We start from the raw sequence: 18,224 nt of genomic DNA on the forward strand, positions 1-18,224 counted from the left end.
AGGTTTAAGTTCCTCTGACAAGGCAGGCATGTTCATTTTTTGTTTATATGAAGGTTCAGGAAGCAAGGGAGGCAGCTAAAAAAGCACAGAAGCTACTAGAAAATGTATCCAACAGGAAGAAAAATAAACAAATAGAAAAGGATGGATTGGTTATTACAAGAGCCATATATGGAAACCTTAAAGCTATTAGAGTAGGCAATGAGCATGGTGAGGTGAATGATGACGTGGCTTCGCAAGTCTTAGATGTAACATTACCACTGAACTTTTTGGTGACTGAGGCTGGACAGCTTAAGGTATGTTGCTGATTTATGTGATGTCTCTATATACATTTTTTTTCTTCCTGTGATGTAATTAGTTTTTCAATGATTCTAATGATTCTGACCTAGAATTCTGATCATGTTATGGTTCTCTCAGTTCTCCTTTTTTATTATGAAATATGTGAAAATTAATGATATGTTCTGCCAGTGGATCACATATAACTATTATTCATTGAATTTACTAAGATCGTTATGGATGGTGCAGATTGCTACCTAAAACAGTTCCTGCATACACTTCAAACCTATTCAGGATCATTTACTCCAGTACATGGAATTCACACCATCGTTATCGAGTGAATGAATTTGAATCATTTATGTAATGTAAATTCAGTGAACAATTTGCACAAGCTGGATAATAGGAAGCGGTTCGAAGAAGGTAGAATTTGTTAGACTGAATTAAGTAATCAAATCTAAGGCATGTTTAAGATGCTTAGTTCCCATGTTTGTGGGATGTCTCAACACATGGGAAGTGATGGGGGGAGAGGAGGGAGGGAGAAAGGAAGGAGGGGGGGGGGGGGAGAGAGATGCTGTTGGATGGGGGAATTGATGTGTAAATCCACATAATGACTCACACATGGAATTATAATAACATCCTTTCATGGGACTGTATTGTAAATGTCACATTGGCCTGCATGTTACATATTTTGGCCATACCTTTCTTTCAATCTTTCTTTGATTTCCCTCTGAACCCTACCATGCTTATGTTGAGTGTTTATGTGCCCATGAAGATGGAAAATTATTATTGGCTGGCATTCATAACTTGAACCTTATGTTAAATTACTTTCAGAAGTGCACATTAAAAGTTAATTTCATCCTTCATGTTACGTGTGTAAGCAAGAAAAGGAGTTGGCCAGTCATTGTATGGCTTGCCGTGTATGGACTTACGGCATTTGGACTTGTCTCCAGAGGTGACGGAAGACAGGTCACCTTGGCTATTTTTTGGGGTGGCTTACAATCATTTTACCCTAGAAAATGAATTATGAGAGCTCCTTTTGGAGCTTATCTGTTGGATGATGGAAGATGAATTATCATTTTTTTTGAGGATGTATATTTACTGGAGGAAAGGAGCAACAAACAGAGAGATAATTTTCTAGTCTCTAGCTTCATCCAAGGGCGCCAAATTCCTTATTTGGATATATGGTTGCAAAATGGTTGTTAGCATCTACACAGGGAACAATGTGTCTTCAATCTCATTCTCTTACTAACGAGGCCTAGAGGAACTTTAGTGCTAGCTTCTTTAGTTTCTTTGGAGATGGGGCTGTTTTGCCTTGCCTTCTCTGGCCATATTGGTAAGAACACTTAATATGGGGGCCTACGTTCTGAAGTTTGGGCAAATTTTGGCAATGTTTATTCTTTTGTAAAATTTGGTCCTATGAACATTGTCAACAGAGTGTCGGAAGACATTGCAATTTGGATTATGGTTTGTGTTGTGCAAGAGTAGGCACCTTGCTTCATAGTTGGTTGGCATGATTCTTACATTATGTATTTTGCAACTGACAAGCAAATCCAACAATGGGAAGAGGTTTTAGTGGAAGGTTATGCTTGCCAAACACATCCACTTTTTTTTATGACAAAGAATTTTCAAGTTATTAATTGCCTAATATTAGTAGCACAGCAACAGTAAGAACTGGTATCATAAAATGGTGATAGGCAAGAGGGTGCCTAATCGGCAGACAGAGTACTGGCAGTAGGGAGGATTTAAGGAATTTTGTTCTCCCAAAAAAATGCCGACACTTCCAAGCGAGCAAAGGGAGTTATCTTACTGTCAAACAGTTATTGTTTAGAGGAAACCAATAATTTTTGTAAAGAGCTGACATGGAAATTTGTAGTCACTGTTAACAGGAGCATGAACCTTTGTTGACAAACATGATCAAGTTTGTCAATGTGATTATATTAATTAATGTTCTGGCTGATTTGTTACTTAAAAGCAGTCTGAGGGAGTTTAAAAGATTGCTTTTTCTATTACCTTTTGACTCCATTCTTGAAGACTACTACTTTTACTCTCTCTCTCTCTGTCTCTCTCTCTCTCTGGGTGCTACAAAAGTTAATAATAAACTACTTAACAGTTGGGTTCCTTTTCGTATATGTCATGAAACAGTTCTTTATAGTGTGCATTTTTATCATATGGTTCTAACCATGAATATGTGCAGCTTCATGAGGGCATAAAGAAGTCAGGAATAATGGGTTTCTGTGATCCCTGTCCTGGCCAGCCTAAGCAGCTACTAGTGGAATACACATTCAGCGGCCACAGAAGCCAGGTTTCATTCCCACTATTCTTTTTCTTCATTTATGGTATTGTAGTATGAGCAACGTGCCTCTAATAATCTCATAATTGGTTTGTACAACAGGTGGTGGTTGATGACACTGATGAATTGCTAATCCCACAAGCGGTCCATCAATTTTGAATACTGTTGATTAAGAAGTAACAGAGGTGCTGCAAAAAATTTTGCATGCCGTCATGCTCTGAGGTGCTGCACATAAGCATTATTGCTCCCTCTATTGCTTTGCCAAATATTATTTCATGAATACAGTGTCATTTTTGTATTTCAAAAAATTGTCACTTTTTTGTACTTGATGCTCATAATGAAATAAAACAGAGCATCCTTTTTGTAGAATAGTTGATGGACATCCTTTATTTATTGCAAGATCAATTGATAATTCACAAACTCCATGTGTCATGCACATACTTTTAACTCAAGCCAGTCCATCCTTTTTGTAGGATCATGAATGCCCTTTATATGTCGCAAGATCAAATGATTTTTTACAGACGTGTGTGTGTGTCATGCACATGGTTTAATTCAAGCCTCTGAGACAAATCTGAATCCTGAAGTATTAAATGGAAGACAATGTTGTATTCAAGCCTTGATGTAAATATTGATGTTATTTGGTGGAAGCAGCACTAGAGATCCGCGTAAAACTAGTTGGACTCACTGAACTGGGGACCTCACGAGGTGCATATTTCAAGAAAGCAAGGAGTATATTTATGTCGGCATACAACTAAAGTTTGATAATGATCTTTTCAAGCAAGGCTTGTACTGTTGGTTTCATTTATTTAGCCGTGAGAATGTAGCTATCTTTCCTTTATTTTGCTTTTTTTTTTTAAAAAAAAAGAATAGAATCCTTTTATTTTACTTTTGTTTTAAAGTTGTGTGGAAGAAACTGTTTCCTCTCATATTCATGTCACGGAATTGCTGAATAATGAAAGCGGTATGTCTGATTGAAAATCTTTAGGAGGTTTGGGCTCCAATGGAAAAGAATAAACGTGGAGACTTTTACTGGTAAGCACAGGGACTAAACGGATAATGCTCTAAACGGATCACCTTGGCTGTTACATGTCCTGATATTTTGGCGGATATTAGATTGAGAGAAATTTATTTATTTAATATTTCACAATCCAGTTATGTGATTCAGGGCTTAATGCAGGAAACATACGAGCACTCGTTGCTTGCTTTGTTCTTTCTTTATTGATTCAACAAACAGGAAATTTATTTTTTTTTCAAAGTCAGAATACAGTGATTTCTTTTGAGATCTGATTTCTGTTGGCTGTGAATGCAAAGTAGGCTAACATGACAACATTTCTAGGCATTTCCTAGGATTTTACGGAGTGATTTTTTTTTCCCGTAAAATGCCTTCTTGTAAGCTCAGGTAAACCCACTGGTCTGAGATTCAGAAGCCTCATGCTCTGGAGTCACTGACTGTCGGATTTTCTTAGGGCTTTTAAACTCCAATTTTGTGATCAGGAAAAGCAAAGTTCCTGCCGAGCAGGGATGGACTTTACGTGAAGGTATTTGACGTAAAAAACTCACTGTAGTTTCTGCTGCCTGGTTAATATTAGTTTGTGCGCTTCTGCGAGTCATTTAGTTAATATTAGAACCGTGAATGGGTCTCCTTCTACAATCAGAAGCCCAGAACTCTGTGAAAAGAGAGTTTCGCTCTCTATGTAGTTACAAGGAGTCTTGCATCGTCTTCTAAGCATGCTCTTGAGTTACAGTTTTGGTTGTTACAAGGGGATGTGATGACAGTTTCGATTGAATGAGTAATGTTACGTGAAGATTGCTTTTTTATTTCGTTAATTAAGAAGCTTCTTCTGTGATTTACAGTTTTACTTTACCTCCCCATCGGCTGTATTGGCTAGTTTGCAAAATTAGATTGTTTTACGTCACAGAGCATACAGAAAAGAAGCAAGCGACCTTTTAACCTCCCTACAGGAGCTTCTGCTGCTTTGCGTTCTAAGAAAGAAATTCCGCACCGCAAACCTACGAGAACTCGTAGTTAAACGCTCGCAAACGCTAATAAAAGTTGCTGTTCTTTGAGCTGCCCTGACTACAGAAGGTCCTTTCGATGGACGTCTCCACGACTGGAAATCTCACCGCCGGTTGTACGCAAATAGCATCTTGATGGGACCCACATCAAAAATAAAAAAAAAGGCGGGGGGTGGGGGGCAAAATAAGGCATCAGGAGTCTACGAGAGCTCGGGGGAGGGTAGAAACAGAGCCTCCGGGTCGTGGGGGCAGGCGAGCCATGGCTGGTGGAAAAGCGAAGCCGTGTGTGTTCTGCCAGATTGCACGGGCGTCGACTTCCACTCCTCTCCTCTACACCGTCGGATCTCTCTTCCCCTCCTCCTCCTCCTGTCTCTTCCGATTCGAATTATTTTTCCTCTTTTTTTCCCTTATGTTTCCCTCGTAATTTTAACAGGACGAGAAGGTTGTTGCCTTCCCCGACATCAATCCTTCCGCGTTCAGGTGATTTTTCCCACCCTCTGGCCTCCTGTATTTGGGAAGTTTCTGCTTTATAATTTTTTCAAAAGATTTGCTTTAGAATCGATGTCTATCGTTCTAGATGATTTTAGTGAACAATAGATTCTTAATGACACAGGTTGTTGGAGTTTTTGATTTGGAGGGAATTATCTTTAGATGTTGTAGCTCTCCTTGCGAGTTTGCGTGTACGCAATTTACATTCTTATACTTATGTGGAATACCTTCAGAATCGTCAGGAATCGATTCAGCTTTCTGTTGAAGACCGCATTCTAGAGTTTCCTCGTCTTCATAATTACATGACTCAGTAATTTGTAATGAGATAAGAGCACTACAAATGGGAAAACTTCGACATTTTAGGAATTTTGAAAAAAAAAAGACTTGGAAATTCAGAAAAATAGATAAATGTTTAAAAAAATAAATCCCGGCATTTATTATCCGTCTCATTAACCAAAATCGCTTCTTTTTTTTTTATTTCAAGGAGTTCGTGTTTTTTCCCCCTTTTTTTCTCCAAGGTGTGCACCGTGCAAGCCACTTATACTATGTTTTCGAACATTGGTCCTTTTGAATTATCTAGATAAGGCTCTTTTGGTGTTAGACATTATTGTTATCAGCAATTACATCAGAACATTAGTTAAACTACCGATGCTACTTTCTGATTTGGATTAGAAGTGTGGAGACTTGATATTAAGTTGATTGCACGTCATAAGATAAATGAGTCTCAATATGAAATGAGTTATGATAGGACTAAATTATTTAGAAGTTTGCAAAGTGGATTTATAGTTTGTTCATTTTGATTATCGTTATGGCCTGACATCATCAAATGTTGGTCACTTCATGGCCGTTTTGATTTAGTTAGATGATGTCACATTGTAAGTTGTTGACTCTGTCATCTTTGTTTCTGACTATTTGATTTCTGATTTCCTGGATAGGCATTATCTGGTTATACCTATAGAGCACATTTCAACTGTCAAAGACCTTCGAAAAAGAACAGAAGATTATCAACTAGGTACTTTGATATGTACTCTGAATTAGTTCATATTTATGCATTTTGAACAAATCATGCAACTGCAGGCTGTTCACGCTACACTTGCCACTAACTTAACATGCTCTTTTTGTATCCTTTTTAGTAAGTCACATGTTGAATGTGGGGCAAACTCTTTTGCAGAGAGACACACCTGAATCCAAACTATATAGGTATTCTAAGAAAGCCTTTTATTTTCCTTCTATTGTTGTACTCATGTGTTTTTATGATACTTATCATCAACTAAATGGAGTGGATATGTTTTAGTTCATTTAATTAAATATATATTTTCTAGCCAAAACACATCTTTTACGTTTATTTGCCTCCTTTTTTTTTGGGGTGGGGGGGGTAGTCAGAGCTTATGAAATTGACTCAGAATGTGCAAGCTTTTAGGATTTGTTGAAGATTATTGAATTACTCTGCTAATGCCTTATGCATGTACCTGATGGAGAAACTTCATTACTAGGCATCCAAAGGAATTTTATTGCTAATACCTTATGCACGTACCTGATGGAGGAACTTCAGACTGAAAAATTGCTAGTGGCCAAGGAATTTTATTGGTTGCCCCCTACCTTATGAGAAGAAAAGGTCTGCATAGAGAAACTGTTGAGTATTTTTCGGCATATTTGACAGAATTACAACTTAGCATTAGGAGCATGGGTGCAATATTTTTCCTTTAAGCGATTTTTGTAACTATTGTTTTGGTCATTGATGAGAAATTTTGAGAGAAAAGTGGTTTTCGGGCTTCAAAAATTGATGAGAAGATTGCAAACCATAACCTCACAGCCATGGATGGCTGAATCGTGTTGAATCATCTGATTCGGGGCGTACGAAACCAAACCGGTTGATTAGCGGCACATTCAGTCCATTGGTTCGAAATGGAGGGAGAGGGAGATGGAGAGAGAGAAAAAGAGAGATAGATAGGGAGGGAGGAAGTGAAGTCGGGAGGGGGTTCCTCTGTTTCATTTCGAAACATGGAATGTCTTGTAATTCTTTTTGCCATTTTTTGAGCTGAAGTCGATAAATGGTTTGCCGACTTCAGTTTGAAATTGAAAAAAAAAAAAAGATACGTCCCAGAACGGTATGGTATGGACCACCTACCAACCGGTACAAATCTTGGTACTGGTTAGGCGAACCTTGCTTGCAACCATATCTCAACTGATGAAACACTCTGAAAATATGTAAATGATCCTGATATGGTTTCTATTGACGTAGAATATACATATGGAATTCAAGAAAAGTTAATCTATGTAGTGTATAGGGCGATAAGATTTGCTTAGGATTTTCATCGATCTCTTTAAAGATATGGTTAAAAGAAATAAACAAATGGAAGGACTTATGTTGGTGAAGCTGATGGTTCACTTCAGCAAGTCAGCTATCCAGATTTCTTTACACTTGTCATAGATGGACATCTTGCAGACGTCCACTATAAGGTTCATTTACTTTCAGTGAGTTTATCCGCCAGTGGCATGCTGCTGGATTTAGTGGCTGGTGTCAAGGCAGACTTTTGGCGACTTAATCTGATAATAATAATCTGATTATAAAAATTTTATAATAGCAAAAGGAAATTGCCCACTATGTGCAGTCTTGCTCTTAGAAGAGACTCACCCTTACTGTAGAAACATTAATAAGAGAGGAAAAATGCATGTAGAAAATCTATACTAACACATTTTTGGCAGTCTTGATACATTAAAATATATGGCATTCCTTAATTTTCAAGCACCATCTTGCAGATTTGGATTTCATCAGCCTCCATTTAACAGTGTTGACCATCTGCATCTTCACTGTTTGGCACTACCATTCATACCAGGGTACTGTTAAATGTGCAAAACAATTTTTCTGCCTTGATCCTTGAGGAACAGAAGTGTGCACTAATAAGTTGCAGCTTTTTTTCATAAACAGATGGAAACATTTGAAGTATACCCCTTTGGGGCCATTGGGTGGGTTCATAGAGGCTGAGAAGTTGCTGGACAAAATAAAGCCATTGTCAGCAGTTCACACATGATTATCACAGCTACACTATGCTAGATGAAATTTATTATGGATTGATTCTCCCAACATTGCTTGCCGTTGGCTTGTAAAATCATCACATTGATAGTTTTTTGTACACTTCTTAATTATCGGGTCAATTGTTGTATACAACATCTGCAATGCTTGACATATAAAATGAAACTAACATAATGTTGTTCTCTCTTTTCTTGATCATAACTGTGCCATCAATGACTAGCGGTCATATTTGATTAACCTTTCTGAAATTCTGTTTTCATTTGTTCGAACTCCCCACAGGGAAAATCATGTTTCTAGCAAGGCTGTTTTATTGCTTAGATATGCTAAACCATGAGACTCGCATTTTGTGTTACCTCCTGTGTAATTTATATTTATTCTCTAAATAAATAATTTTGTGTAATTAGTCATTCACGAGCTGTGTGGCTGTCATGAAATACGGAAGATTGGATTTCCTTATATTTGAGTTACATAATAGCAAATATGGAGGAAAGCTCGAGGATTGATGTCATGAGGTGCTCCTGTGATCATCATCATCATCATCACTCTCATTATATGCCTCTAAATGCCCAGATATTATTTGCTGAAATGTCTACTTGAGCCTATGGGATTGTTGTGCGGAGATTCTATGGAAATCTGCATACCATATGAAATCTTTTTTCACCCTTAATATTATATTTCACAAGACATTGGTATCAGCAGATGTGAATTTATTATATTAATAAGTCACCCAAATGTAATCCTGCCTTGCTATTTTTCCTTAGATTTCTTTCCTGCCTGTTCTGAATACCACCTCTCTGGCTTCCATTTTTATGAAAAATCATACGGGAGTCTAATCAAAGCTGGTTTATACACAAGGGTTCAAACTTATATAAACTTAGTGTTAAATAAACAAAAAAAAACACACACAATAAATAATGTGAGTAAATGCACTGATACATGACCTGCTAGCTTTACTTTTTAAGGTTCTGGATTTTGTGATAGCAGCCATCTTGATGTTTGGCTTGGACATAAACCATTGTAATGCACCCTATTCCTGAAAAGGATGTTGGTTAATCGAGATTTGTTATTTATTAACTGAGTCAGATATCTAGGTTAAGTAATTCTTTTGAAATTTCACTTTTTTTTTCTTCACAATGCATGTATTGATGTAGTAATATGTGAGAACCTATTTAAATTAAAAGGGATTAAGCTTCTCACCTGTGTGTCTATTAGTCAAGTATTTTGCCTTTGAAAACATTTTTTTTGGCTTGGACCTGTGCACATGACATTGTATTAAGCACTTTATTTTTGATATGTATGAGGGTCTTCAGCATGGATTCAATTCCATTGCATTCAAGGTCAGTGATTGACATACTGGATGTAGAATTAGCAGCTCTAGGTTGGTTGAGCATTTAATTTGGCAAGGAAGGCAACAAGCTTCATCTACTGCTGATGTTGAATGGAGTTATACGGTGGAGTTGTGGATGAGTGTGTATTCTTCAACTAGTGTGCGCCTTGGTGTTAGAATTTAGCATGGGATTTATTTTTATTTGTTGCTGTCCTATGCATATCACTTTTCATGATGATATTAAATCTAAAATGTGGATTTCCAGTAATGCTAGTATGTCTCTATCCCCATAAGGAGCTCAGAATGAGATTTAATGCATCATGTATTCATGACATCTAAATTCAAAAGGGAGGCTAAAAGCAATATCAATTTGGTTCCTTACAGCATTTGATAGTTCTGTTTGAGCCTAAAAAAAGGTTCCATGGTGCGTAGATAAATTGGTAAATTTTGCCTAAATCGAGTGAATATTTGTTTGCATGGTGCAATTCCCCACTCTGAAAAAAAGGTGTCTCTGGCTTCTACTAAAAACAGCTTATACTCATTTTAGTATAACCATGTTGTATGCCTGTTCTGGAATTTGAATTGGCATATCCTCAGTATGCTTGTTTCCACTATGAGAATCATGATGGTCGCTGATTATTAAACCAGCGGATGGAAAATAATCAGGGAAGATTAAATGCTTAGTTCTTATTGGTAAATAGTGTATCTTAATGTTTTCCATCCAAACCATCCTTTATTTTGTTCCGACTGCTCTAGTTATTATTATTAAATTTTTTTGTAATCAAATGATGCTTAACTGATTGTCTTCGAAGTTTTATTGGCTGACATATGGGTAGTTGTAGCACAGAATGCACTGAAGGGGTGGTATATGTGAGGACTCCAAAAGTCTAGACATGAAACTCCTCTGGGACAAATTTGTAGCAGTCTTATTTGCTCTTACAAGAAATATAATGCAATGCATGAATCTTTGGCAAGAGAGTAGGCTTTCGAGGATGCAGATTTCGAGTTCCACACAAGGAAAAGAGAGACTCTGGATCTGTGGTGGTCGTGTCCTGAACTACACGAAATTATCATGCAGGATAGGTTTGGGCTATGTGATTGCAGCATCCAGCAGAAATTTATGCATGTAGCTGAGAGGTGGTAAATAATTAGAACACGCCAAAAGGTGTTCTATGGTCAATCTCTTGGATATTAAAGTCTTAAAAGGGTTTAAAAGATGCTGTGTTTATTAAGCTGTGAGTTGTGGATTGGTCGAGCTTTTGTTATATGCTTGCCTCGTGCTCTACTTCTTTGACAATAATGAACGACTCCTGGGATAGAGGGGGAAAAAGAGGGAATTTTTTTATTGCATCATTTCCCCATGCAGCTGTTCTTTTAAGGTGTCCTTAGAATGTCATACTTAATTCGATAGCTGAGTCTGGTTCCTATGGGTGAACTTGAAGATTTGCTTGCAGTAATTTAAGTATGGTCTCCTCCGTGTCCTTAATAGAGTCGAGCTTGGAAACTCACTATTTGTCAGTTAATATATTGATTTTTGTTGAGAAAAAAAGGACTGGTTGATTGGTGACCATGTTTTGCTCAAGATTGCAAATAAAAATAAGATAGTCATACATTTATGTTAGTAGAAATGCAAAGCAGATATCCCAAGATTAGGAGAGTCGATTGGTTGCCCTCTCAGCCTCTCAGGGAAAAGAGAGAGCGAAAGACTATGAGGTTATATCATGCTTCCGGTAACTGATAAGACTGTACCATGTTGATGTGTACAAGATGGAAGGCAGATGAACATATCTTGATTCTTATATGAGAAGGAAAGACATCTTAACCAATGTACATTGGGCATCAGTTGGCAGGGCAGATTCATCTCGATCACTGAGGATGTGGCAGCTCCGAGACCTCTTGTGGATTGTGTCTGCAACGCACATTGAGTCTCAGGTGTTTTTGGGACGTTCCTTGGGACAATTAGAATCAGGTAGGTCGCATCCTCGGAACCAGTTGTTTTTAAGGCTGCAACTTGCTTGTTAACTCTCAAACCAGCTGCTCAGTTTAGCAAGGAAGTTGCAGGGTACGTATATGTGTATTCTAGCTGTTAACTTATGGATATCTTTCCTTATATCTGAAATAAATAAATATATTAAAAAATAATTATTTATAAATATGAATCAAAACAATATTATTTATATATTTATTTACTTACTTATTTTTGTTTTGACACAAGCAAAATGGATAAATGTCAAGCTCGGTTTTGCAATTGGCTAGACAAAATTTAGCTGAACCTAGGGAATTGGATGGAAGAAAGTAGAACCCTCAAGGTAGGCATGCCACCACCTTATAATATCCTAACTTCTTTGTTATGATAGCCATGATGACAAAGATGAGCTTTATTGGCAACGCTTTTCGTTCTTGGTTTCTCTTTCTTTTCTTTTTTTTATACCAGAACTTTAGTGTTAATCATCTATATTACTGGATATCTCTATGATTAGTAGTTAATTTGTACTGTTGCTTCTAACCAGCGAGCAAGGAGAAAACAAGGTGTTGGCCCGCATGAACATTGGATAAGCAATAATTCAAATTTAAAAATTTGTTTGAATGGTTGGGCTCAAAAATTTATAAAATTTATAAGTTAAACCAGTTCAACCAACAATATAAATTAGATCATATCTATGTTCATAAATATACAAAATTAGCTTTGAGCCTTTGAGTAGGGTGGCTCAAATTCTATTAAAAAAATATATTAAAATTTATGGGATTCGAACCTGTCCGCTCCAAAACTAATCTTAAATATTTATGGATATAAGATCTAATCTAACCTCTAATTTCATGGTATGCTGGTTGTACTGGCTTGCTTTATAAATGTTATAAAATTTTAAGCCTAGGTGAGATTGCTCCCTGGTATCTATTACACGACAAAAGATGCAGGGACGCAGGTCCAATTGGATTTCGGCATTCAAAAGAAACCGGCTTGGAGTTCATGCCGAGCTGTCGGAAATCTCGAACCCTCGCCGGATTCGCTTCTGTGACGTGGATGGAAAAAAAAACAAACAAAAAAAAGCTCGCCAACTGGCCTTGGAACGCTGCCCACGACGTCATGGAGATAACTCTCAGCCACCCGTGCAGCTGTTCCTCTGTCCTGGGCCCCACACGACAGCTGTCAAAATGAATTTAAAATTTCGAAAAATATTTGCACAGTAGCGGCTGTCTTTATCTGGGTCTCAGGCCAAAAGAAATGTCGGATCTCGGAGCTAGGATATAGGCCGTGGACCCGGTTCAGTGGACCCCATTTCGTACTCCGCATCCGCAGTGCACCCTTTTCTGGAGCGGAGTTGGTTTACCTTCCGGCCCGTGGACCGGGGTGCGACGACCACCGTGGGGCCGTCCACCTTCCCCACCGCCGTCCAATGGTTGGAACCTTCAGTTTCATAGCGAAGGAAAGAGGGTGGCGGTGCTCCATCTCTTGGTGGTGGCTCGTAATGCACCGACCAGAGCGTACGGACTCTTTTGCCTTGTTTTAGGTGAGGGGACCCTTCTATTTTACTCGCATCCCTTTTGTTTCGAGGTGTGGCATGGGGCTAACCTTCTCTCCAATGTATATCATAATTTGTGATTTGTGGTGAAAAAAAATATGAGACATTTTTACTTTAGATTAGACCGATATTCTTAGTTCCAGTATTAGCCGAGGTGAAGATAAAAATTGATGAGCAGTACGCTCAATACATAATTGGCATAATTACCATCACATACTGTTTATATCGTAAATATATGGTTAATTGTTATTTTGCAATTAAAATATATAAATAAATTAAATAACGAATTAGTATACTATCCTATATAAGTAGTGCTCGATAGTCATCAGATAAGTTCATTTGGAGGGTTTTTTTTTTTTTTTTTCTATGCTGCTATTTTATTATTCTGATTTAGCCATCCAAGAGACTCCCCGGTAAGTTTTTAGCAAGCGAATTTTTTTTGCAGTTTCTCACGGGACAACTGAACCTATCCAATTCGACTCTGGCCAATTTTAAAGCAAGCCGTACAGCAGCTCCGACCTGGGTTCTGAATTTAGCGGGAACAGTTTGGTTCACTGAACGAGAGAAGGAAATAGGCAATGGAGTGGGCGATTTGAAAGGTGGAGGCCAAAAACCATGGACGAAAGGCATGGTCCCTAAAATGAGTACTAGTTATTTATTCGAGAGGACGAGTCTCATTTGATTCTTGTGATGATTAGCTTCCCGCGATGGGACTAGTTATCTATTTAGGGGTACGGCGTGGGTCCTCCGCCCTTTGAACGGCCGGACGGGAAGCGAAAGATTAGTTCTTCGGAGAGTGGTTCACGCCGTTGGGATGAAAGAACTTGGGCATGGGGCCCCGGCCGATTCACCCGAAGGGCCTAACATTCTCAGGTGATCAAGTAGCTGCTCTCGTTGTGGACTCCACTAATTGGTGCTGGTCAATTGGGCCATCACCTTGAAGTACTAAAACACAAGAATAGTTCAACCTCTAGTACTTTTGATAAGGTAGTTGTCCGTCGCCCTAAGTCACAGGAAACTAGTCATCTGATGTGAAATGTGAGGAGCACCCCTGAGGCAATTGTACAGTGAACTGTTGTGCGACAGTCAGAATACTCGCACCATTGACAATGAAATTGCTTGAGACGCATGCAACTTTGGCTGTTGAATTGATGCATTATATGACCACAAGCTTGGATTCTACTAAGTGATCAGATAAGTTTTTATCTTAACTTCTAGATATCATCCAATATAATTGTGGTCCATCTTCATTCCCCTCGCCATATATAGCCCACCTAACCTAGAGATCAAATAAGGCCTGAGAACCATATTACTCGACATGTTCTTTCTTGAATGATCTGTGAAACTACTTAGAATTACTGGTCGATCATTCAAGAAAGAACATGTGAAGTAATCAAAACAACTTGACGTGCAGTTTTTCTCGCTTGAATGGGGCTCCATCAATTGCTCCTCGTCGTCATGGTACGTGGCCAACACGCCATGCACGTTTCTTGTTTAAATATCTTCCACAAGCGAGTCATTTGTCTCCCCCAAGATAGGAGATGAGTTTATCAAGCAATTTGTTGCTATTCCATTTTCACTATCTGTGACGATGGACATCTGCATCAGGTGGGCCTTGTAGTTTCATTTCATGTCTTGATAAAAACAAAATATTTTAGCTTCGATTCCAGGCTTGAGTGTAACGCCTCAAGGACTTTGATATTCATGTACATCTCGATACAGTGCATTCGAAATGTGATTGAAGATATATAACCCTCAAAGTTTACATGTATCACGGTAGAAAGCCACAGTAGAAACTCATGCCTTCGAAGGTTAGAAAACATGCAGGGACCACACCTAAGTCATCTCCACATCTCCACAAAAGGCATGATGTGCTGATTGAAGTGTATAGGCAACTGGGTAGAGGTGTTACCAGTAGTATTTATGTCCAAAATTTAATTAATTATCAATCAAGTATAATAAAGTGATCGATAATATGATATTGATCAAGATTTAATTATTTTGTTATATTTTGATATTTGGAGGAACTCATTTTTTAAGATAATTTGAGAAATTTGGTGAAGAAACTACCTTGTCACGTTTCTAATGTTATGTATTAAATTTAAGTTTCACGTTCATTTGAAGTCTTCATTGTCAAGGATGAAAAAGAATCCATCGATCATTTCTCTCATCAATCATGACATGTTAGATATCGGCCGAGCCAAAGCATTTCCAGCGAAAACGAGTAATAAAAGAGCCTGATGCATTATTGTCCTTCCCGTCACCTTACATGGCCTCAGAACACCTACCTGACAAGCAATCAGTGCTTGACAAGTTAGCCTAAAAGAGCACAGCTTGCGCTCCTTACTATTTACGACATGGCTTTCCCCCCCCCTTTTTTTTTTTTTCTTTTTTTTTTTTTTTGCCCCACGTTCTTTCTTTTTTTTATTTTTTATTTTTATTATACACTGGCGGCTTACATTAGTCTTGCATATCTATTTAGTTAAGAGATAAAATACTTCACAGAAATAGAAAAATAGATATAAAGTGAGTTTAAAAATTTTTTCCAAAATAATAAATAGCAAAAAAAGTGATTCAGTTAGTAATTCTGTTCATCTTCCGAAATACATACACAATATAAAATATGTCACACTTCTGTAGTAGCCGCCAGACATCCTCTAAAAATAGATGGTCGAACATCTCTGATTCTTTATGTAGAATTCACTCAATTATTTTTACTAAATTTTTCTCTAAAATAATACATCAGACCTCCAAAATTCGTCTTTCATGGAAGAGACTCTCCCAAGCATCCTAAGTCCTACCCCCGAAACTGATGGCCTTTTCCCCTTCACTCAAAGCAAAGCTCCCTACCACCTTTTATGACCACAAGGTTGGACTGGTGAAGGGGCTACTCCCCCTATGCAACCGTGCTCTTCCTCCCCAGCATGGTAGAGTTGCATCATCACCACAAAAAATAAAAAAAAAAACGGATAGAGATAGGCATGTCAACGGTATGCAAGATGACTTACTAGAAGCTTAAGGCTCTTAAATAAATGAAATGATGTGAGGCCATCCACATACAGCCCCCTTTTCAAATCCATTCATTGGTTCATTTGGACTCCATCTTCGCACTGCTGGAAGCTTCTTACCTCCCCCTTACCCCACAACGCACCCCATATCTCCCCCACTACACCCATCAACTCTTCTTAAATTCTTAAACCTCCTCTCTTTCTCTTCCCCTAACCCGATACCACCACTCCAATGGCTAAGGCTTTAACACCGCTGTTCTTGCTCTGCTCCCTTCTACTCTGCGCCACCCTGTTCTATCTCCAACTCCAGCCTCTCTACGCCTCCTCCCAATCCGATCAACTCATCCTCCTCGATCTCACGCACTCTCTTACCCATTCTGATTCCCCCAATGCCACCATCCACCACCTTCTCAAAACTTCCTCGATCCGCTCCGCCGCCCGCCACCACCGCCGCCGCCGCCGCCGCCAGCAGCGCGGCCAGGTCTCCCTCCCCCTCTCCGCTGGCAGCGACTACACCCTCTCCCTCACCGTGGGCCCCCCCGATTCCCCTACCACCGTCCAGCTCTACATGGACACCGGCAGCGACCTTGTCTGGTTCCCCTGCTCCCCCTTCGAGTGCATCCTCTGCGAAGGCAAAGAAATCCCCTCCGCCTCCCCGTCTACTCCGCCTCCGCCCCCCGCGGGCTCTCATCTAGTGTCATGCCGCTCCGCCGCCTGCGCCGCCGCCCACTCGGCCATCGCCTCCTCGTCGTCCTCCTCGTCGGACCTCTGCGCCATCGCCGGCTGCCCCCTCGACGCCATCGAGACGGCCTCCTCCTGTGCTGCCCACCACTGCCCCCGCTTCTACTACGCCTACGGCGACGGTAGCCTCGTCGCCCGCCTCCGCCACGGGCCACTCTCCGCCGGGCCCCTCCGCCACCCAGACTTCATCTTCGCCTGCGCCCACTCCGCCCTCGCCGAGCCGGTCGGCGTCGCCGGCTTCGGCCGCTCCGGCCCCCTTTCTCTCCCCTCCCAGCTCGCCGCCCTCTCCCCCTCCCTCGCTGCCCGCTTCTCCTACTGTCTCGTCTCCCACTCCTTCCGCCCCGACCGCCTCCTCCGCCCCAGCCCCCTCATCCTCGGCCGCCCCCTTCCCACCTCCGGTCCATCCGAACCGGACTTCCGGTTCGTCTACACCCCCCTCCTTCCCAACCCCAAGCACCCCTACCTCTACTCCGTCGCCCTCCTCGCCCTCTACGTCGGCCCGACCCGCATCCCGACCAGGCCCGATTTGTCCACCGTCGATTGGAACGGAAACGGCGGGATGGTGGTTGATTCAGGCACCACCTTCACCATGCTCCCGGCCGAAACCCACTCCAATCTAACCGCCGAGTTCGACCGGCAGATGGTGCGAGCCGGTTTCGACCGGGCGGTCCGGACGGAGTCTGAGACCGGGCTGGGTCCGTGCTACTATTGGGGGTCGGACCGGAACGCGAGCCGGAGGGTTCCCAGGCTGGCTCTCCACTTCTCGGGGGACGCGAGCGTTGCGCTGCCACGCAGGAACTACTTCATGGGGTTCGAGAGCGGAGGGAAAAGGGTGGGATGTCTGATGGTGATGAGCGGCGGTGATGGAGAGGAGGAGGAGGAGGAGGAGGACTACGGTGGACCCGCGGGTACACTTGGGAACTTCCAGCAGCAGGGTTTCGAGGTGGTCTACGATCTGGAGGGCAAGCGGGTGGGGTTCGCCCGGCGGCAGTGCGCCGCCCTCTGGGACTCGCTGTCACGTGGGTGAGTCCGAAGTCACGTTCGTCGCACGCGTGGGTGAGAGAGCAGTGGGGGTGGGTGGGTTGACTACTGTGGACCTGTGCGCACGTGCGGCGTTGGGTGATGGTTTGTCTTTTTATCCTGCTTCTCCAAGTGGGCTTTGGTATCGGTGCACACATCATGCGTTCCACGGAAGTCTCTGTAAGCGAGGGATTGTATGTAAATTAGGAGGACGTAAGGGTTCATGTTGTAAAGGGTGTTGATATGGTCTCAGGTATCGGGGACAGGGGCATCCTGGGAAGGTGCACATGAGTGGGTATCATAGGGAGCATAAATTGTACAGCTGTGCAGTATATCCGCTTCAACTTAAAACTTTAAGCAATCCGAAATAATGTTCTATTATTTTTTTAATTTACAAAATAGTTGCATCACCCATCTTTCTATAGAGAATTGATGGAAGGGCTCGATCGAGAAAGTGTATTATGGGGTTCCAAAATATATAAAAAATGGCACAATCATCAGCTTA

At 40.8% G+C, this 18,224-nt stretch overlaps 3 protein-coding genes across 5 annotated transcripts in view; all 3 read left to right on the forward strand.

The window, feature by feature from the left end:
* LOC103705124 (chaperone protein dnaJ 13) overlaps positions 1–3,448 on the forward strand; it is a 30,586-nt gene extending 27,138 nt beyond the window's left edge. For 2 of the 3 annotated variants that reach the window (XR_005509213.1, XR_603742.4), the window contains exons 11-14: positions 54–293; positions 2,468–2,575; positions 2,666–2,785; positions 3,037–3,448. Coding sequence is in view for 1 of the 3 variants with exons in the window: in XM_008788740.4 (XP_008786962.2) it covers positions 54–293; positions 2,468–2,575; positions 2,666–2,722 (405 nt within the window). In the remaining 2 variants the exon portion in view is untranslated. Of the gene's footprint in view, positions 1–53; positions 294–2,467; positions 2,576–2,665; positions 2,984–3,036 lie in introns of those variants that run through there. The other variant, XM_008788740.4, reaches the window with a different exon arrangement.
* A 1,307-nt stretch (positions 3,449–4,755) lies between these two features.
* LOC103705125 (bifunctional adenosine 5'-phosphosulfate phosphorylase/adenylylsulfatase HINT4) lies at positions 4,756–8,300 on the forward strand. Its single transcript, XM_008788742.4, has 6 exons — positions 4,756–4,916; positions 5,013–5,059; positions 6,004–6,080; positions 6,202–6,268; positions 7,829–7,906; positions 7,998–8,300. The coding sequence occupies exons 1-6, from the start codon at positions 4,839–4,841 to the stop codon at positions 8,098–8,100; spliced, it is 450 nt and encodes a 149-aa protein (XP_008786964.2). The 5' UTR covers positions 4,756–4,838; the 3' UTR covers positions 8,101–8,300.
* A 7,654-nt stretch (positions 8,301–15,954) lies between these two features.
* Positions 15,955–18,224, forward strand: LOC103705126 (probable aspartyl protease At4g16563). Its single transcript, XM_008788744.4, has one exon. It carries the CDS (start codon positions 16,191–16,193, stop codon positions 17,724–17,726), a length of 1,536 nt encoding a protein of 511 aa, XP_008786966.2. The 5' UTR covers positions 15,955–16,190; the 3' UTR covers positions 17,727–18,224.

The sequence above is a fragment of the Phoenix dactylifera genome, chromosome 2 (genome assembly GCF_009389715.1).
Source record: "Phoenix dactylifera cultivar Barhee BC4 chromosome 2, palm_55x_up_171113_PBpolish2nd_filt_p, whole genome shotgun sequence".
Taxonomy (NCBI): domain Eukaryota; kingdom Viridiplantae; phylum Streptophyta; class Magnoliopsida; order Arecales; family Arecaceae; genus Phoenix; species Phoenix dactylifera.

What these genes read in the sequence shown, in the direction of transcription:
- LOC103705125 (XM_008788742.4), top strand. Translation starts at nt 4,839, where the DNA reads ATGGCTGGTGGAAAAGCGAAGCCGTGTGTGTTCTGCCAGATTGCACGG. An exon ending in CCACTCCTCTCCTCTACACC is followed by an intron (nt 4,917 to 5,012) that starts GTCGGATCTCTC and finishes TAATTTTAACAG; the next exon opens with GACGAGAAGGTTGTTGCCTT. An exon ending in CCTGAATCCAAACTATATAG is followed by an intron (nt 6,269 to 7,828) that starts GTATTCTAAGAA and finishes ACCATCTTGCAG; the next exon opens with ATTTGGATTTCATCAGCCTC.
- LOC103705126 (XM_008788744.4), top strand. Translation starts at nt 16,191, where the DNA reads ATGGCTAAGGCTTTAACACCGCTGTTCTTGCTCTGCTCCCTTCTACTC.